Source organism: Pelodiscus sinensis, chromosome 1 (assembly GCF_052426305.1).
Source record: "Pelodiscus sinensis isolate ZL-2025 chromosome 1, ASM5242630v1, whole genome shotgun sequence".
Classification (NCBI taxonomy): Eukaryota; Metazoa; Chordata; order Testudines; family Trionychidae; genus Pelodiscus; species Pelodiscus sinensis.
The window spans coordinates 46,778,758-46,801,000 of record NC_143052.1 but is presented as its reverse complement, the minus strand read 5'-3'; the positions used below and the strand labels follow the sequence as shown (position 1 = coordinate 46,801,000).

The following is a 22,243-nucleotide window of genomic DNA, read 5'->3' as shown; positions in this document are numbered from 1 at the left end:
CTACAGGCCATCCACACTGAGGCCATTGGAGTGTAGAATCACGTCTTCCTTTTGGCTCTCTCTTTCTCCTTTTTGTTTTAGAAAAATCAAACAACGAAAATGAATACAAAAGCCTACATTAATACAGCATTATAGCTAACAATGTGTATATAAAAAAGTCAGGAAATTCAAATTTATTGTCCCCATGGAAACTGTAATTGTCATGGTGCCATTACAAATAGTACAGGTGCACCATGAGTGGTCAAATTAAAGCTACAATGGGAAACATAGAAATTTGTTTACATTCTCAACCAGAATGTTACATTACTATGAGATTGGGTATTTTGTAGTGCTATCAATTAATTGCATTTAACTAAAAAATCTAATCATGATTTTAAAAATTGCACTATTAAACAATACTAATTGAAATGTAATAAATATTTGTGGATGTTTTCTACTTTTTCAAATAGATATACACTTGTATTCTATGTTGTAATTGAAATGTAAGTGCTCACAATATTATTTTGATTACAAATATTTGCACTATAAACATGATAAAAATAATTTTCAATTAATCTGATACAAATAGTGCAAACTCTTTATCCTGAAAGTGCAACTTACAAATGTAGATTTTTTGTTACATAACTGCACAAAAAAAACCAACCACCACTTTATCATCTCACAAACCACAAGCCCACTCAGTCCTACTTCTTGTGCAGCCAATCAGTAAGACAATCCATTTTTAGCAGCTAATATTGACCATTCTTATTTACAGTGTCACCTGAAAGTGAAAACAGGTGTTCATATGACACTGATGTAGCTGGCTTCACAAGATATTTATGTGCCAGATGCACTAAAGATTCATATGCCTCCTCATGTTTCAGCCACCATTCCAGACCATATGCTTCCATGCTGATAATGCTCATTAAAATAACTTGTTAATTAAATTTGTGAATGAACTCCTTGGGAGAGAACTGTATGCGTCCTGCTCCATATTACTGGTATTCTGCCATATATTTAATGTCTCAGGTAATGAACTAGCACATTGTTTATTTCAAGAACACTTTCATTGCAGATTTTATAAAATGCAAAGAAAATGCATTTTAAAAGAAATATAGCATGCTATCAGAAGTCATGAAAGAGCAACACTGATGTGGAAACTACAGAACCCAAACCACCAAAAAAGAAAAATTAATATCCTGGTGGCATCTGACTCAGAAGATGAAAATTAACATGCGTCAGTCTGCACTGCTTTGGATCAGTATCGAGGAAAACCTGTGATCAGCATGTACACGTCCTCTGGAATGGTGACTGAAGGATGAAGGGACATATGAAATCTTTAGGGCATCTCGCACAAATATCTTGTGGCACCAGTTACAACAATGCCATGTGAACACCTGTTCTCACTTTCAGGTGACATTGTAAACGAGAAGCAGGCAGTGCTATCTTCTGCAAATGTAAATAAACTTGTTTGTCTGAGCCACTGGCTGAAGAAATAGGACTGAGTGGACTTACAGGCTCTAAAGTTTTACATGGTTATATTTTTAATGCATTTTTTGTACATAAGTCTACATTTGTATATTGCATTTTCATGATAAAGAAATTAGCCAACAGCACCTGTATTAGGTGAATTGAAAAAAAAATTCTTTTGTTTTTTGCCGTGCAATCATTTGTAATAAAAAATAAATATGAGTGAGTGTTGTACACTTTGTTTTCTGTGTTGTAATTGAAATCAATATATTTGAAAATGTAGAAAATATCCAAAAATATGTAAATGCTATTCTATTATTTAACAGCACAATTACTCACAAATAAATGTAATTGTTTGACAGCGTTAGTATTTTGCTTCAAATATAGGATAAAAGCACAACTACAGCTAAAAATATAATGCTTAAAGAGTACTGTACTACAGTTTCATGAAAAAGTCTTATGACACTTACCTGAAATGTCCCTGAGCAACTGCTGAACACAAGGGTGTAAAGCCATTTTTATCAGCAGCATCAACTTGTGCTTCTGCAGTCAGCAGCAATCTCACACAATCTATTAATTAAACACAAATCAAGGCTGATGCAACAGGAAAAATGAAGGATTAAAACGAGAGCATGTAGTTGATTAGTTAAAAAAAGTCCACAGGTGTCAGAATGCTCTAAAATTACATCATATTAGGGATGATGTTACAACTGAACTGCACTTGCAAACTTAGTGAACAATTTCCAAAATAACTTGTTAAATTAAACAGTAGAAAATGAAAATGATTCATCCATTCCACAGCCAAATTCATTCAAGATATTTAAAGTATATAGTAATTATATCATTTTTCTGCTTTTTCTTCCACAAGAGATTAGAATGCCATCTACACACATTTAAAATGTAAGAAAGTACATAGCCTGCTCAAAGTATATTTCTTAGAAGAAAAATTTCCATAGTTCAGAACACTAGATTTATGAACTGACCAGTCAAATACACGCCTCATTTGGAACCAGAAGTATACAATCAGGCAGCAGAAGGAAGGTGGTGGTGGTGGTGAAGCAAACAGTATGCAGTACTGTGTTAAAAGTGCACTTTTAAAAAATAAAGGGGAAGCAGTATTTTTCTTTTGAATAGTAAAGTTTCAGAGATATATTAATGTACAGCTGTTGTTCTTTGCAAAATTTACCATAACATTTTAGTCAGAATTACACACATTTCAGAATAATAAACAACCTGCATACTCAAGATGTCTGTAACTCTGAGGTTCTTCTGTAACTTCCCCCTTTTCTGAAGGAAAATCCTGGATTTAATCTCCTGCCCCAAATTTTTGAACATTAATGTGCTCAAATCAAAAAACCAAAGTTTTGACAAGTGAAATTCATTTTTATTCACTTCTGAAAGCATATTTTCCTCTGATTATCACTCTCTGAAATGTTTAAGTGAGTATTATGGAATGACTGCATAAATCACCAAACATCAAGGAACAAGATTTAAAAAAACCAGAGCCAAACCTTATTTACCCATATAACTGATTTGATTTTTAAAGATACCGAGAGCTCAAAACCTCACACTGAAGTCACTGAGGCCTTGTCTTCACTCCACAGAAGATAGATGTTGCTGTGATCAATCTTCTGGAGATTGATTTAGCAAGTCTTAACGAGAGTCTTAACTAAACTCACTGAAGTGAACTCAAAGGGTGCCCTTCCTGGCAACTGGTACTCCTGCTCTTGCAATAAGTAAAGAAAGCCAAGCAGACAGGAGTATTTGCTCCCATCAGCTTCCTGCTGTGGGGATGGCACAAAGCTTGGCTTAAGGTAAGCTGACTCCAACTATGTATTTTACATTGCAGGAGTTGCATACCTTAAGACAAGCCTCCAGGTCTATTGTAAACCTGGCCTGAGACTTACTGGATACTTAGCACTTTTGAAATTGAGGTCAAACTTTTGTGAGCCAGAGTAAGGAACTAAAAGCCTAACTAGGAGTCTATTTTTGAATATCCCATCCACGATAAGCTACTTCTATACTAGAATGTTTATTTGAAAGTCTTAAAAATCATCAAGAAGCCCTCACACAGCTACTTTGCCTAAAACTAATATTTACCATGGAATTCCAATTAAAAAAACCTCAGATATTCAATTATTTCTCAGTAGTACTGCTCTGACAAATGCCAATACCATCACAACTTCTTTCCTGTCTTTCCTTCACCCATCCCCATCTTAATTCAAATATCTATTCAATTAAAAATATGAATTCCTTCTTACCAACTTTATAAATCTCCTTTGAATAAAATGAAAAAAGGTTTCCTTAAAGCAGTTCTAGGTGTATGACCAGCATGCTTTCTGGCTCCTTCAAAAAGTCCTTGATAGCGGTTATGGTGAAAGTAATTAAAAAAAAGGGCAACAGAGGTATTTCTAGGAATCTTAAATATTTAAGGGGCATGCATCACTGTTGAAGCTGTATACCAAGTACAGTTAATGCACATAATTTTCTATAGCTGGTTCCAAGGGATATCTCCTGGGTTTTGCAGCGAGGTTTACCATTTTATTCTTCCTCCCTCTGTCACTTCCAGTGTCTGAATGAATGCTTGATACTATCAACATAATGTAGCTACCTGAGTGGACTAGCTCAATGCTGAGGCCAAATGGTAAAATCTATTTTCCAGCATTCATTCAAAAACAAAATGCATGCACAAGAGTTGGGGACAGTATTTGCGTAGAAAGCAGAAAGAAGATGTTGTAGGAATCAAAACAACTACAATATACTACTTGTTTTAAAAAACAAGAATCTACTACCTAAAGCTTACAGTTTATATGTAGCTATATAATCTTATAAGACTTATATTACAGTAATTATGGCAAATATTTAAGAATGATGTCTCCATTAATTCTGTAGAACTCTCTCATTAGTTATGTCAAGAGTAAAAATGAATATCCAAACTCTCAGGGCATGTCTACACTACCCCGCTAGTTCGAACTAGCTGGGTAATGTAGGCATACCACACTTGCAAATGAAGCCCGGGATTTGAATTTCCCGGGCTTCATTTGCATAAGCGGGGAGCCGCCATTTTTAAAACCCCGCTGGTTCGAACCCCGGGCAGCGCGGCTACACGGGGCACGAACTAGGTAGTTCGAACTAGGCTTCCTAGTTCGAACTACCGTTACTCCTCATTTCACAAGGAGTAACGGTAGTTCGAACTAGGAAGCCTAGTTCGAACTACCTAGTTCGTGCCCCGTGTAGCCGCGCTGCCCGGGGTTCGAACCAGCGGGGTTTTAAAAATGGCGGCTCCCCGCTTATGCAAATGAAGCCCGGGAAATTCAAATCCCGGGCTTCATTTGCAAGTGCGGTATGCCTACATTACCCCGCTAGTTCGAACTAGCGGGGTAGTGTAGACATACCCTCAGAGATCAGTAGGAACTGCTAGATCATCAGCACTTTTGAATTTCATACTAATAATGAAATCCCTGATCCCTTCCACAGAAAATCACTGACAAACTTATATATGAAGTCCATATCAACTGAGATTTTGCTCAAATTTATAATTTATGCAAAAACAGCGAGGAGTCCTATGACACTTTAAAGACTAAATATCTAATCAGAAGCCTACTCAATAGAAGTCTTTTCTTCAACCTTCAAACAGATGTTGGCTCAGTCTAGATGCGATTGTCCGGAAAATAAGCCCTTTTCCGGAGGATTTCTTATTCCTACTTGAAAGTAGGAATCCTCCGGAAAAGGGCGTCTAGACTGGCGCTTTTCTCCGGCTTATCCCCAAGCTGGAAAAAAGCGGCAGCCATGTAAATGCAAATGCCGCGGGGGATATTTAAATCCCCCGCGGATTTACAATTCCGAAGTGTCTAATCTGAATCCCTTTTCCGGAAAAGGGGTGCAGTGTAGACACAGCCTTTATCTATATCATTTAATAAAACTGTGAATCGCTTACCTGTATGTCCATTCGTAGCAGCAGAATACAAGGCAGAATAACCATCATCACAGCAATAATTAATGTCCAATCCTTCTTCATTAAGCAGCATTGACAATAAAGTGACATTTCCCTGGGCAGCAGTTTGGTGAAGAAGGGTGGGCCTGCCACCCAGGGGGACAGGACCACCACTCATTAACAAAGGGGTTAGGGAGGGAGACCAGCCTGCGAGTTAAAGTGACAGATGTTAGAGGGAAGACATATGAATAAAATTAAGGCTGTGCATTATTTTTGAGAAATTAAAATATATAAAACAAATCCTAAACAGGTTCATCGACGTTACAGGCTCAGTTACAGTTTAGTACGATTCTTGTAATGTTATTTTTGTCCCTACACTAAAAGATAAATTAAAGTCACATACAGTGGTAAGAAGTTCATTGTTAACTAAAATTAACAGGATGCTATCATCATGGGTTAATATAAACACATTTTGGGAAACATCAGTTTCCACAGTCCATAATTTCTATTATTATAATAAGAAGAAAAAAAACTAATGAAAATCATATACAATTCTGGTTTTAGTTTAACTGTATCTAAATTAAAATAATTTCAGACATTTTCATATAGGTAAGTGCTTTTTTATTTTCATCTACAAACTTGTTTTTTCTTCAAAATCTTAACTTAATAGATAATGTTTAAACCTGAAAAAGCATCAGAGCCAGATAAGACAGAAGATTTGGTTCAAAATGCTTCAGTTATATTTTTAAAATAAAGAATTAAAGGGCCAGTTCAACATAAAGGTTGCAGAACCCTGTAATGTACATATTTGTTGTTGAACTGTACCTCAAGATATATGTTCATTTTACTCAGCAGTACTGTGATTTCTATTTTGAGAGAAGAGTCTATGTAGAATTAGTAGCTAGTTATATCACAATTATTGATAAAAGCTTTCAAGTCATCCAGTAAAAACGACAATCTACAGAACAGAGCTTCAGAAATCTTAGGAGTTATTTTGTTAGACATTCCACATATTATTACTTAGCAGCTTTAGAGGAGAGTTTGTTAAATGCATGAAGTCTGCTGCATATAGTATGGAAGACTTTATGTACTCTTCCTTGATCAAAAGACTGCAAAAGAATAGGAAAAACAATTGAAAAGTATAAGTGTGTATGTACACACACGTATTTTACCCTTTGAAAATGAAAAGTCACACCATTTTTCCTTTTTTGACTATATTACTCTATTTGTGCATGTGCACCAACACATGAAATTATGCTGAAATCTGATAGTACCTGTATAACAAAGTACATAGTCAAATTCCCATTGGAAACTAACCAAAATAATTACTTTTTTTTTAAATCAGGCAATTTTAGGCTGATAGTAATTTCATAATAAAATAAATGTTGCTATTAAATAGATTCACAGAATAACATTTATTTGCAGTATTCTCAGAAGACTAAATTAACTTATCACTCATTTTATTAAATATTCATACGTAGGCAACTATAAAAACCACTACCATGTATATCAGCACTCATCTCAGTTTTTAAAGTTATACTGTATAATACTTCAAACGGAAGGCTAATTTTGAAGTTGTATAAAGATACATAGGTAGTTTTGCTCCTTTTTTAAAAAATAGGCTACAAAAGAGAACCTAAGTTTTACAAAATAAGATCCATACAATTTAAATTGCTTCTTATAAATTCTGTATCTTGTGCTTTTTAGATCACAGAAAAATCCTCTAGAACTATTTTTGCTTTACAAAAAAATATCAAATTACACCTTTTAAGAATTCAGAAATACTATGTACTATGTATACTAAACCAGCAGTTCAGATGTTTGTGCACATTTATTCTTACCAGGTCCAAAAATGACTGAGGAATAATGGAAAGAAAAATAAAATACAATTATGAAAACTGTTTTTCTTTCCATTGTTTCAGCTTTGTATCACCTCATAAGCTTAACTTTGTTTAAACCATTTCTGTAAGTAAAATTTTGTTATGACTAAAACAAAGGTATTGTCTGATTTTATTGGATTTCACTATGTTTTTGATACTGCTGCTTATATATGTTTCTAGTATATGAACTTCCCCTTAGATGTTAATCTTCTTTGTTTGAACTTGCTTTTACCATTTTAGAAATTAATCTTGTTTTGCTGAAGTGATTTTGGATACTGGGACGTAGAGAGGATAGGGGCTTGACACTTTACTGAAAAAGTAAGGTTCACTATGCCAAGCCATTTTGAAATATTAACATTTCTGAGATTTCTGCTTTTGTTGAAAAGTAGCACAAGATTCTTCAGTAGCAACATTAATAGCAGAGAAAGAATGCTTATTGTGTGTTACTGTAACTAGACAACTGGGATTTTATTATAATTTTCAGCTTCTTGAGAGGGTAAATATACTGTTGCATTCCACTGATGAAGCGCCCTGTGCTAGATTTAGAATGGATAAAAAACTACTATTGCATAAAACTTACAAACCAAGTAATTACATAAATGCGTATTTTAACTTCAGTTATCATTGGGAAGCAGCATAATAGATTTGTACTCATCCAAAATACTATATAATAAGGTTAGGAAATATCAGTAAGGTATTTTGTCTCATATGCAAAAGTGAAGCATCTGTAACAGCTAGCAGGGCATGCAGTGATGAAGGGCAGAGGGATAGAAAAACAGCTTCTGGCATCAGCTTCAGAATGTGGAGATGGTTAATTTCAAAGCCCAGATCAATCTCTCCTCACATCCCATTTACTTACTAAGCCAATCACATACAAAGGAAAATTAATCAATGTTGCAATGAACTGAATAAATACATATTCTGAATGAAGAGTGATGTTAAAGCACAAAACCAAGAAGAAAAATAAAGAAGAAATCCCAGGGGTATGGAAATCCAAATAATTATAACATTTCAGTTTTAAACATGTATATCTCTAGGAAGTCCAATCCATGTATATTTAGGAATCAAAACAAATTAGAAATGCTAGAGTATACTTTCACTTTTTCATATGCCTTGTTCAACATACATGACAAAAGGGGAGTTCTTTTCTCTGCTGTATTTATATCTGCCATGTTGATGTAAAAGGAAATACTACTGAAGCAACTTGTAATCTTTTATGCTATATCACAGTACTTTTTGTTCTTAGAACCAAAACACTCCACCATAAACAGTGACACTACTGAAATGTTTCTTAAAGCAATGCTGCATTGTACAGAAACAGATCTAACCAGGAGAATTGATAGCCATTAATGAAAGAAAAACAATTCAGTGATCAGACTTTGTTTCACTTCTCCTGACTCTGCATTAAAAGGAAAATAAGTGATGTTTCTCAACAGGTCAGTAAACACATCACATTTCCATCTGAGCCTATCAAAGTAATCAGACTTACTATGTTTTTGAATGCTACTAACAAATTTTGACTTATTTTCACCAGCACTTACTGTACAGTAAAATACAAACATTTCAGCACACTAATTTTTAAATGTTAGTTAAATCTTTCTGATACAAATTAAGATACTGAACATTCTGTGCAAAGATTAAACAAATAAGATTTAAATAAAGCTGAATGTAACGTTTAAAAACTGAATCTGTGGCCAGAGAATTTGGAAATCTAAATACTGTTTTTTATTTTCAGTAATGCCTACAATATGATAGGTGCTATACAAAAACTAGAAAACAGTTTTTGCCTCAAAGAGTGAAAAATCTACGACGACAGAATAAGTGCAAATGATAAATAAGGGATAGAGTTTAAAAAGAGACTGTCAGGTGGTTACAAAGACTGTCAGGTGGTTTTTTATTGTAAATAAAAAAAGTGTTATTTAGATCTAGTCACATGTACCAAACAAACCACCACCTGTCTGTTTTACCTTTACCTTTATTAAACCTAAGCTACTTCAAGGCAGGGACCATATCTTTCATGTTTGTACAGCATCCTGTACATAAAATTTTAGTGCTCTTATAGTATATGCCAAAAATATATATAGATTAACTTCCTTATCAAGCCCCACATTTAAGGAACACAAATACACATAAGGGAAAGTATGGTTAAAAGTTTAAAACAAGGGACTTCCACAAATTCGGTCATCGCTGTCTTTTGCTGGGGGATCACAGGCAAGTCACTGAACACCTCTTCACGTCAGTTTCTAGCTCTGTTTGATGAAGCAAGAATCATATCTAGATGCCACAAATGTCTAAAAAATGTTCTCGAGATGTACAGAATCGAATCTGGGACCTCTGGAACTTAGTGCAGGCTTTCAGCTAAGGTTGTACAGCAGGTTCACCCGGAAGATGCATGAGTAACAAACATAAATTAAGAATACTAGGTAGTAGACTGACAGATTTCTACACATAGTGAGATATACTATCAAAACTGCCTTAGTCACAGTGGAATGACCTACAGAGCCAGATGTATTCTCACCTAATTAATATGTAAAACAGCCCTTAATATGTAGCCTAATCCAAGCTAATAAAATTTATATAAAGGCTTCTGTCCTGCAGTCAGTTTCCTGAATGTTTTTGTCTTATGCAAACAACAGTATGGAATCTAACTTCCCCTGGATTCAAATGAGGTCTGGAAAATCCTGATTTATCATCTGATTTGTGTGGCATTCACACACAGCTATTGGTAATAAAATGAATGTATGACAGCTTTGTTTCCATGAAATATAGTGTAGCAGATATCTGAAGTTTAATCCTGCAGCTCACTAACTCTTAGTAGTAGAAGAGTGAGGAGTGGTGGGTTTATGACCTGGTATTTTGTGGTCTCCTGACCACACAGTTCTAGTTGGGGAAGAGAAAGGGAGCTCCCTCAGTTTACTCTCTTAGGCTGTGTCCAGACTCCAGGGTTTTTCCGAAAAAGGTAGCCTTTTTTCGAAAAAACTTCACCTGTGTCGAGACTACAGCCGCATTCTTTCAAAATTAAATCGAAAGAACACGGCTTTTCTTTAGATGGCGGAAACCTCATTTCACGAGGAAGAACGCCTTTTTTCGAAAGTGCTCTTTCGAAAAAATGTGTTCTTGAATGCAAACAGGGCTTTTTTGAAAGAGAGCATCCAGACTGCCTGGGTGCTTTCTTTCGAAAAAGCGGCTTGCTTTTTCGAAAGAACTGCTTGCAGTCTAGACGCTCTTTTTCGAAAGAGGCTTTTTCAAAAGTATCCTTCGAAAAAGCCTCTTTCGAAAGAGGCTTGCAGTCTAGACGTAGCCTTAGGGTACATCTAAACTACATCCCTTTTTCGATAAAGGGACGTAAATTAGACATATTGAAATTGTAAACGTAGCCGGGATTTGAATTTCCTGTGCTTCATTTACATAATGGCAACCGTGGTCAATATGGGGATCGTTCGACAGAAATGCCCCATTTCGAAAGATCCTGTAACCCTCAAAAAATGAGGTTTATAGAATCTTTTAAAATGTGGCATTTCTGTCGAATGATCCCCGTCTTGACCTCGGGTTTTATTCCGAAAAGCGGCGTTTCAAAAAAAAAAAAAAAAAGCCGCTGTCTCCATTATGTAAATGAAACACGGGAAATTCAAATCCCAGCTTCATTTACAATTTCGATACATCTAATTCACATTCCTTTATCGAAAAAGGGATATAGTTTAGATGTACTTTTAGCCTAAGAATTAAAGGGTGACTATGGAAGGAAGTTTGGCAGATTTTACTCCAAGAAACTACAGAAATGCCTTCTACAGCTAGATGCAGAATGGGAGGCCCTGAATACCAGGGTAAACCCTGAAGCCTATACCAGCTTTCAAAAGGACTGATGTCGGCAGTGCTTAGAATTGTCGTTTTATACTAAATCTCCTGTTTCACACCCTGGATTAGAAAGAGGCTTTGCTGTAAGAACTGATTGGTAAAGAGTAGTTGTTCCTGGAAGAGAAGAATACCAGGAGCATCAGAATCTTACATCATCTCATAAAAGAGAAGACATCTTTGGCATCTAAGCATATTAAGGGCTAGAGACTGATGGCACCATACCTCTGAACCTCTGCTTGTGTCTACAGCAGGAATAAGTCAAAATTTGTCAAGATCCACATTTCTTTAGCACATAAGTATGGCCATACTGGGTCAGACCAACAGTCCATCTAGCCTACTATCCTGTCTTCCAACAGTGGCCAATGCCAGATGCTCCAGAGGGAGTGAACAGAACAGGGAATCATCACGTGATCCCTCTCCTATCATCCGTTTCCAGCCTCTTACAAAAAGGGGCGAGGGACACCATTCCTCCCCATCCTGGCTAATAAGTATTGATGAACCTAACCTCCATGAATTTATCTAGTTCTTTTTTTGACCCTGTGAAAAGTCCTGGTCTTTACAACATCCACTGGCAAGAAATACCACAGGTTAACTATGCGCTGTGTGATGAAAAACTTCCTTTTGTTTATTTTAAACTTGATACCTATTAATTTCATTTGGTGACTCCTAGTTCTTATGTTATGGGACCAAGTACATAACTTTTCCTTATTTACTTTTTCCACACCAATCATGATTTTATAGACCTCTATCACATTCCCCCTTAGTCTCTTTTTTTCTACGCTAAACAGTTACCGTCTTTTTAATCTCTCCATGTGGGACCCGTTCCAAACCCCTAACCATTTTTGTAGCCATTTTCTAAACCTTTTCCAATGCCAATGTATCTTTTTTGAGATGAGATGACCACATCTGTATGCAGTATTCAAGATGTCAGCATACCATGGATTTACATAAAGGCAATAAGATATTTTCTGTTTTATTCTTTATCCCTTTTTTAATGATTCCTAATATTCTGTCTGTTTGTTTTTTGACTGCTGCTTCACATTAAGTGGATATTTTCAGAGAACTATCCACAATGACTCCAAGATCTCTCTCGAGTAGTTATAGCTAAATTAGTCCCCATCATTTTGTACATATAATTGGGATTATTTTTTCTAATGAGCATTACTTTACATTTATCAACATTAAATTTCATTTGCCATCTTGTCCAATCACTTAGTTTTGTGAGATCTTTTTGAAGCTTTTCACAGCTTGCTTTGGTCTTAACTATTTTGAGCAGTTTAACATCAGCTGCAAAGGTATCATTTAGTATCATATCTTTGTCAAGGTAGAGTCAATGTCCAGACTCTAGAGAAAAGAATAAATAGTGATGATAATTATCAATAAATAAAAGATTTCAGGGTCCTTTCAAAAGTATCTGATGGTCTGGATTAGGCTTGTGTTTGCTCATTGACTATTCCTGATCTACAGGGTCTCAGCACTGACTGACCATTTTTTGAGCGGTTCTCTTCCCCTTTGCAGTTCTGGACTAGAAATGGGTTAATAGTTGCTATTTTTGTTCTGACCTTTTCCCAAAAGGGCATATTTGGAAACAAAGATGATGGCAGATTCAGCAGTTGCGCCAAAGGTGGATCAGGGCCACAAATCATAAAGCTTTCTTTATGAAGAATACCTGGAACTGCTAAGCATTGGGAGCAAGTCTCTTTCTGAGACAAATGCATGCATCACACTCTAGAAATACAGCAAGACATCAAAGTTTAAAAAGGTGGCTAGGACTGCCCTTTTCTAAGCTGCCATAAAATTATTTGGTGCCATGAGAAGAAGATCAAATGGCCCCAGTTAGTCACTGTTTTCTAGAAGGTCCACAAAACTCAGATGCATTGGAGCATCACATACCTTTAAAGAGACTATACACAGACAATTCTCAAAATTAATTCAGATTTGTGGAGCTCCAATATTCAGCTTCCCCTTATAGAGTGCCAAAGTATTATTAAGGAATCTCCCTTATGTGGAATACTTCAGAATACTCTCAGCATATCTGCTCAGAAGGCCAATCTGCTCAAAACATTAATTTTCACTGTTTTATAAAGGATACACTAAACTTAAGGCTTCCTTAAAAAGAAACTGGCTTATTAAAAACAAAAACAAATTATGAAGCAAGATAAATTCCCATACCCCTGAAATTTGGGAAAAATAATACACATGTAAATTTCCACTTTAGGAAAAATCTGTAAAAGATAAATAAAGCAACTGACATAAACCCAGAGAAAAAGATACAGAACATTCTGAGAGGGAGACAGTATGAAGTATATTGATCCCTTTACCTGATGCTGTTGCCAGTAGGCTGTCTGAATCATATGGTTTACAGGATGAAGCACTAACAGGGTTTATGGAAGAACTACAGGCAATGGTGGTGGGAATGACAAACGAACTTTCTGAACATGCAGGTTGGTTCAGTCCAGGGGAAGGCCAGGCACCCACCTGAGATGTGGCCATGGCTGGTATGGCACAGCCTGCAGATGCCACAGATATATCAATAGATGGTTTTGGTGGCAGCTGTGGCGAGGACTTAGAAATAACTTCCTCATTTATTACCCTGATCCCTTGTGGAGAACTAGAAGGAGGTGAAATCATGGTTTTGCTCTCAAATTTTGCACCTATATTAGAGGATCGACTATTATCCATAATAACTTTAATCTGTGGGTGTGGCGGAGAAGGAGTTTGCGAAAGCCCTGGCTTTTTGGGTGGGATAGGTGGCGGATTTCCTCTGTCAATTCTTGATACATTGGGAGTCTTTAAACCTACTCTACCAACTGGGGGATAGGTGCCAACTTCCACTGAATGTGACGTTCCAGGCCGCAAAGTTGTACCACCTTGAGGACTTGTAAATCTTGAAAGGACGTGGGTGACAGTATTCCGAGCTAGCTGTTTGGCAGCTAGGTTGTCACGACTAGTGGGGGACACATCCCTCGATGGAGGGCTTTGGGTAGTGTTTCCATTTTGGTCTTGATCATTAGCATTAGCTTGAAATCTAAATCTAGCTGCTTGGACTCTAGGATTTAGGCCTGGATGCACAGTAGCATTGGCTGACTGTGACTGTAAACTGTGCACAGAAGAAGCTAGTGAGTTCTGAGAAGTAATATTGGATGCTGGAGAAACAGAAAGGGCAGCATTACTTGGAATGGGGGAAGTTCTATTTGTTAAATCTGGTGATGAGCCAGTACTTGGTCCATTTTCCTCAATTCTGGTTTGACTTGGAGTCAGAATAGGAGATGTGGGTGAGATAATCAATTCACTACAGGAAGAGTGCCTATCAATGACTGGTTTCACAAATGCCGCAGTGGAGGATACATTCATTTTTGTGTTACCAGAAACCAGAGAGTTCACAGCTGAAGGCTTTACAGGCACAGTGAAAGGCAGCTTCCTAATATGTTCAGTGCTAATGTCCATTGGCATTGTATCTGTCTGACAGGCAATAGTTCTTGAAGTTAGTATTTCTGTTCCAACAGATACAGAAACAAAACCCTTATCTTTATTTCTACAAGTAAGAGAAAGACTTGATTTACTGTCATTTTCTTTTTTTAACTGCTCAATCATTTTTCTCATTTTATCTCTCTCTTCTTTGAGGTCACTGGTATGTGCTTCCTCTTTGTTAAGTTTGGCACGCAGTTGCTCCCTTTCTGTGTCAAACTCAGAAAGCTGTTTTTCCATTTGAGCTTCCATTTTTGTACTCCTTTGTTTCTCAGCTGCAAGAGATTCCTCTAATTCATTAGCCTTTTTTTTCTCCTCTTCAAATTTTGACATTATTTCCTCCAGTTTTTGGGCTTCCTCTACAATTTTGCCAGACAACTGTTTACATTCTTTCACTAGCATCAATACTACATGTTTATTCTTGCCACGTTCTTCTTCAAGACGAGCGGACAACTTCTTATGTTCCAGCTCAAGCATCTGTAACTGAGACTTTTCCATTTCCAACTAAAATAAAAATGTACAAGTAAATTCTCATTAACATACAAAATACAAGCTTTTCAAAATGGTATGTTATTAACATTACAATGCTTTTTCGATCTTTTAAGAGCATGGATTACTTAAGCAAATTCCAGTATTCTACCATTGGATATAGGCAAAGAGTAAACCAAATAAATAATAAATAATAATAATAATAATAATAATTTTGAGCCAAAACTGATTTTCTTCAGTTACTCACTCAAATGAACAAGGAAAAAATCATTTTGGTTTAAAAAAACCCAAACTCGTGCTTCAGCATCTAAACTAAAAGAGTAGTTTTCTGCATTCACTGAATATCCTTATAATTTTTTTAGTTTGATCCTATGATATGATCCTTGTATGCAGCCTGAAACTCTTTCTTTATCACACCATCATGACCAGCACATGGAAAATATGCTGGTCGGTCTTTGCCCCTTATTGTATTTATCTGCCACAAAGAGGTTAATTTTACCTATGGTACATATACAGACAAAACAAGAACCAGCAATTTTTGAAGTGCATGTACTTGTTTAATATTACAGTAAACGTCTGATAATCCGGCACCTTTAGGACCCAGAGGGGTGCCAGATTATCAGATATGCCAGAGCACCAGAAGCGAGGCTATGTGGGGGGTGGGGTGGGGTGGGAGGGTCAGCGGGGAACTGCACAGCATGGGAGAGGGCGGCGCTGCGGGACCAACCTGGCAGCACCCCAGCTGCTCTGCCCCCAGCTTCCCCAAGTCCGCCGCCAGTCAGCAGTGATGGATTTGGGGAAGCCAGGGGCAGAGCAGCTGGGGTGCTGCTGGGTTGGTCCCGCAGTGCGGCTCAGGTGAGGGGCGGCACTGCGGGACCAAGCCAGCAGCACCCCAGCTGCTCTGCCCCCGGCTTCCCAAAGTCAGCCGTAGGTCAGTTTCAGCAGCAGCAGAGTTGGGGAAGCCAGGGACAGAGCAGCTCCAATTGTCCGGCTGGCCGGAGCACTTCCGGGTTCCAGTTGGTGCCGGACCATCAGGAGTGCCGGACCACTGGATGCCAGACAATTGGAGTTTTACTGTACTACTATATCTGGGAAAAGATTTAGAGGCAACTAAAAGTCTAGCGCTAGCAAACAGACAAGCTTCAGTCTGACTACAGTAACAAAGTTGTTTCTTGCTTCTGTCATGCTAGATTTTTTTATTTTCCAGCAATTAATAGTTTGCTGCACAGATGAAATAACATGGAGCTATAGAAAACCAGGGCAAACAGCAATATACTTAAATTGAGCTCACTTGGAATAACTGTTTTACTTCAGCACTTCTGATTAGTTCAGAAGTAAGATCAATTTTATCTTAACCCAATGATAAATAACACTAATTTCAGAGTTGTAAGAAGATACTGTACAATAAGCATATTTCATATAAATTGTAATCTGGGGATGAGATGGCCTAGGGGATTTGTAATGGGATATGGAGCATTTCATCTTTAAATCAATGGGTTTTGGTCTTGGTTGCTAGCAAAAGAAACTCATTATAGTCTGATGACTTTTCAGTAGCCAGCCGTCTGTTACCTAATGTTACGCTACGTCTACCCCCAGTGGAAGACGACAGTTCTTGGACAGCTTCTGAAATGTCTTCTTTGTTCCCGTGTGTGTTTTTTCCTCATTTAATTAGACCTCTCCATTATTTTGTATTAAAGGTAATAAATAATATTTTTAGGATAGCTTAGTTAGACCCTTTCTCAACTCCCCAAAGTGTTCTCTTGCTTGTAAATTTTTCTGTTTAGTTGAGATGAGGAGAGAAGGCAAAAGGGTATCTCTCAGGCAGGGGTGAGTATGATGCTGATAGAGTGACCAGATAGCAAGTGTGAAAAATTTGGATGGGTGGAAGAATAGGAATACATTCCTGTATAAAGGCAAAGATTCTAATATCAAAAGGTCTTGTCTCCCTATATGTTGACAACTGTGGCAAAGGTTTTACATATTGTAAAATTTTCTTGATGTGCCTGATCATGAAGATGATCAAGTTAAAACAATGTCATTGCAACTAATCAAATGCCTATATTACAAGTTTCAATTTGATTTTCCATATCAAAGGAGGTCCTTAGGTAGCAGTGGCTAAACCTAAAGCTCTAGATTTACCAGTGACAGGAGCCCTATGATGGTTTAACAACAACACTCAGCATCATAGTACCATCCTGCCCATTTCCATTGACCCAAACTAGTTTGTTTTTAATTAACAATAGCGTATTCAGCAGCAACATAAAAAGGGGAACAGGAAATCTGAAGGCATTGGTAAGTGAAGAATAGTAGCATATGTCAAAGAAAGTACACCAGCAAAGAAAGAAAAATATCAATTTATCATTTTGTCATTAGAACTGTCCTTGAGAATACAGGTCAGGTGGGGAATAAAATGGCGATGTTTTGTCAGGGTTAGGCCCAGTGGGTTGCCACCACCATATTTAACTGCACCTCCACAGATACTAGAGATTGCAGCTCCTGTTGGCCACAGATCGCCATTAACAGACAATGGGAGCTGCAGGAAGTAGCACGCACCAGGACAACACTTCCTGCAGCTCCTATTGGCTGGGAACAGCAATCTGTGGCCAGCAGGAGCTGCAATCACTCATACCTGCAGAGGCATAGGTAAATATAGTGAGTGTGGCCTGCCAGGGGTAGGGATGTCATTGTGTAGATGACTACATGATCAATCAATAAGCCGGAGCTTATTGGTTAATCTTCACTACATGCATTTTCCCCCAACTTGCTGCCTCTGTATAAGAGGCAGTAAGCGGGAGAGAAAAGTGGGAGCCAGTGCCCAGGAAGCGCTAGCTTAAAAGCTGGCTCCCCATGAGCACTTGATCTGTCTGCTCCTGATCCCCAGGCTGTTGCCTCAGTTAGAGACGTAGCTGTGCAGAGGGTGAGGGGAGTAGGCTGGAGCCAATATACGTGGGGAGCTGGCTTTCAAGCATATAGGCTCCCACGGACCCACTTACCTTCCCCTTGCTGCTTCCTAAGTAGCCAGCAATGGGGGGAAAGGGGCAGGCAGGAGCCGGTGCTGGGGAGAGCTGGCTTAAAAGCCAGTTCCTCCAGCACCAGCTCTGCAATGCTGCCCTCCCCTTCCCCCAGAGGACAGAAGCAGCAGCGTGGAAGGAGGGACAGGGGAGGCTGCCGTGAAGCAGCCTCTGTCTGCGATGAACTCAGGCAGCTGCCCCATCCCCTCATCCTCCTTCCCCTGCGCTGCTGCCTCTCCCATGGACATGGGCTACTGCCACCTCTGTATCAGAAGCAGCAGCGTGGGGCGGCAGGAGGCTCTCCGGGAGTGGGGCCGCTAACATTTCATGTGGTTACATGACTATTAAATTACACAATAGCTAACATGCCTAGCCAGGAGTTAACCCTGGTGGACGGGATCCAGCCCATGGGCTAGTTTTTGCCCACCCCTGCTCCAGGTACGGTCATCCACAGGCAAAAAAAAACCCCTTGCTCATTTATGGTTAACACCTTCCTGAGCAAACCTTGCTAGCATTCGCTATACTAATGTTGCTAGACTGACTAAAGACAGTCATGGAAAAGGTACCTATATGATAGGGTCTGACTCTCCAGACAACCCATACTATGTTAATCCATCTCGAGAGAATAGATTATACTGAACATTACTGAATGTTGGAAAGGAGGTTGGTTTTGTATGCTAACTGAAATAAAACTAGCTTCTTTCAAGTTGTTATAGACAAAACTATTTAGTATGGCTGAAGCTGCTGGTAAAGAAAGTTAAACAAAACACTTCTTGCAATAGTTGTGTGTTTCCCAATAACTCCAGAAGAAGTAGATGGAAACTAAGAGCACTTAAAGACTTTCAATAGGCTCAAAGGAACACAGAGATCAAATTAATATCCAGGGAAAAAGGAACACAGTCACCCTTTATAATAGCTTTTAAACAATGAATTTATACCTCTAACTAACTTACAACCTTCTTCTAATTAACATTCAATCTGTAGTACCACCAAGAGCCAAGCAAGTTTTACTCAGCTAATACTGCAATATATCAGACTGTCATGCACAGGAACTAAAATGCTGAAATGGAGCATGTTTATCATAATGAGTTAGCAAAGCATATGTAAATAAAGAAGAAAGTTTGGTTTTAGATGTCATGCAACTGATCTAATTGCACTGAGCTGTCAACTAGCAGCATCTATATCTGAAGCATCAAGCTAAAATTAGTTCTTAGCCTGCAGCACAGGAATGTGCTCATCCAAGTTTCAAAAGCGGTCACTTTGGCTTTTTCCTGCTTCCAAATACCAATCTCAGATGAAAAGACCCCATTTTTCAAAAGCCAAAGGCTACTTTCTTCCCCATTTGTATTGTAAAATATCTTTATATAAGGCTTGTATCTGAAAGGTTAATGTCATCATCTTTGTTGGAAGAGTGTTAACGAGCTGAATCAGGCCTGTGCAAGCTCCTTGTTAATGAAAGTAAGAGACCACTCCAGTCCTTTTCAATGTGAAGATGTATCTTTAAAATCAAACTAATGCCAGCTGACTGAAAGACATAGGTAGCTGGGCTCCTCTACATAAAGACGTTAACAGGGAAGATCCCCCTCCACAACACACACTTTTATACAGAAGAATGAGTCAAGCAAGTTTAAAATGTTTCCCAAAGAATAAGTTCTTTAACATTCCCAACATATCTTTTGGGAGGTGGGGAAACAGGAAAGAAGTGGTATATTTATTGGAAGGAAAGAACAAAATTGATGGATTTTTGAGGAGAAACGGTGTTGAGAGCGGAGTATTTCAGCTAAAGAATATTGTATAGTTACCACAGATATGAAAAGTTTAAGTGGGTACCACTAGCCTATAATGCAGTAACTGGCTTTTTTAATTAAGGCTTTGGCTCTCCAGAAGATGATGACATTAATCTGGGAAACTTTCCTACTCACCCTCAGCAACTTCATTATTCAAGGCTCAACTTCAACTAAATATTCGTCAGTGCTCAAACTAAACAAAAAGGTAGGATTGTAATAGCAGTGTTCGGAGCAGTACTGTATATACATTTTAAAAAACAGTAATTTATTTTATTAAAGTTTAATTTACTGGTTACTGAACTATGTAAAATGGCATTTGATGTAATTCAGAGATGTCTGGAGACAAAAACCAAATGATCAGACAAATTAAGATCTAAAAATTGTTTCTAAAGTTATGATATATTCAACCAAATATTTAAATTCCCTTCTTGGAAATATAAAAAAAAATTGTATCCCTTGCTGGAGATATAGTTTGGACAAGTATTAATAATTCATTATACTGTAGTCGTGAAAAACTGAAGACTTTACTTGAGATTACTAAACCTCCATTTCAGAGGATTTGTAATTGTACACATGGTCAGCTACTTACAGTGGTAAGCAATTCAACCCCATTGAAGCCAGTGGGTTGACACTTTGGCCCGATGAAATCAGCTGAAGAGTTTGACCTCTGAGATAAACTTAAAATATTTTGAAATATTGAGATAAATGTGGACAAGAAATTCAAAATTGGTTTGTTGAGTCCACAATACAATTTCCATGAGTTTGAAACATTTTTTCAATGGATGACATTGCAGCACAAAAGACTGAAACATTTCATCTTTGTTAAGTAACGCAGTACAGCGAGATCCCAGAAAAATAAGAGAAGAACCTTCTTGTAAGTGTGGGATTTCATTGGGATAGTATTGGGTCTGAACCATCTACATGGTTCATGTCCTAACCAGCTTTTAGCTGTATGTAGTATCTAAATATGTTCACAGATACATATTTAGATATTACATACAGATAAAATCCTCTCTCCCAAATAAACACTGTTTGTGGACATTCAGGCTGTGTTTAGACTGCATCCCTTTTCCGTAAAAGGGATGCAAATTAGACACATCGCAATTGCAAATGAAGCAGGGATTTAAATCCCTCCCCCTTCATTTGCATAAACATGGCTGCCGCTTTTTTCCGGCTCGGAGCTTTGCTGGAAAAAAGTGCCTGTCTTTTAAGAGGAATAAAGTGCCTGTTTCCTTTTTTTAAGAGGAATAAGGGATCTTTCGGAAAAGGCTTTATTTTCTGAAAGATCCGCGTCTAGACTAGCGCTTTTTTCCGGCAAAGCTCCGAGCCGGAAAAAGCGGCAGCCATGTTTATGCAAATGAAGCAGGGGGATTTAAATCCCCGCTTCATTTGCAATTGCGATGTGTCTAATTTGCATCCCTTTTACGGAAAAGGGATGCAGTCTAGACACAGCCTCATAAGCATAGCAAAACTTCTGATTTCTCTTTAAGGAATGAAATAGTACGTTAACTCCAGCATAAATTCTTAACATTAGAACAACTAGAATTACATTAGCTTCTTTTACTCCATTATTGTAGGTCCTTACAAAGCTATCTGCTTTCTTTACTGAGAGAAACTCTTAGGCTACATCTACACTGCAAGGTTTCTGCACAATAGCAGCTGTTTTTGCGCAAAAACCCATGGAGCATCCACACTTCAAATGCGCTTTTGCACAAGGAAATCAAGAGTAAAATAGCAGAACAGAGGGCTTTTTCCACCACGGGTAAACCTCCTTTGTGAGGCATAACTCCCTTTTGTGCAAGAGTCCTTGCACAAAAAGGCAAATGTGGATGGTCCAGAGGGCAAGAAACCCCTATGGGAAAAAACACAGGTGCTCTGATGGCCATTCTGTGAATGGCAATGAGAGTTTTCTTGCGCAAGAGTGTCCATGCAATGTGGATGCTCACTTGTGCAAAAGCACATCACTTTTGCCATGTGCTTTGAGGTGTGGACGTGCTCTTGCACAAGAAGTTTTTGCGCAAAAACTCTTTCACAAAAGGCTTCTTGCGCAAGAAGCATGTAGTGTAGACATAGCTAGTGTGTGTACCCAAAATAAATGATCCAGCACAAATCAGTAACTTTCTAGATAATAATATAGAAATTAGCAAGCAAATGAATACAGCTTCTTCTGACCTCTTTCCTCCACTATGAGTCATGCCTTACCACAGTCTCGCTTATCCTATCAGCATCAATTTTTGTTCCTTCTCATTCTCCTACCTGTAACTCCCTCCCTTCCACAGTTAGGGTTACCAAACAGCAAGTGCAACAAATTGGGCAAGGGGAGGGGATGTATAGGCAGGGGGGAGTAATAGGTGCTTATATAAGAAAAAA

General features: G+C 38.0%; 1 protein-coding gene across 1 annotated transcript in view; it reads right to left on the bottom strand.

Moving 5' to 3' along the window:
• CTTNBP2 (cortactin binding protein 2) overlaps positions 1-22,243 on the bottom strand; it is a 188,569-nt gene that overhangs the window by 84,730 nt on the left and 81,596 nt on the right. Inside the window, 3 exon segments of the mRNA XM_006122544.5 lie at positions 1,920-2,019; positions 5,387-5,590; positions 13,440-15,090. Of these exon segments, the coding sequence (XP_006122606.3) occupies positions 1,920-2,019; positions 5,387-5,590; positions 13,440-15,090 (1,955 nt within the window).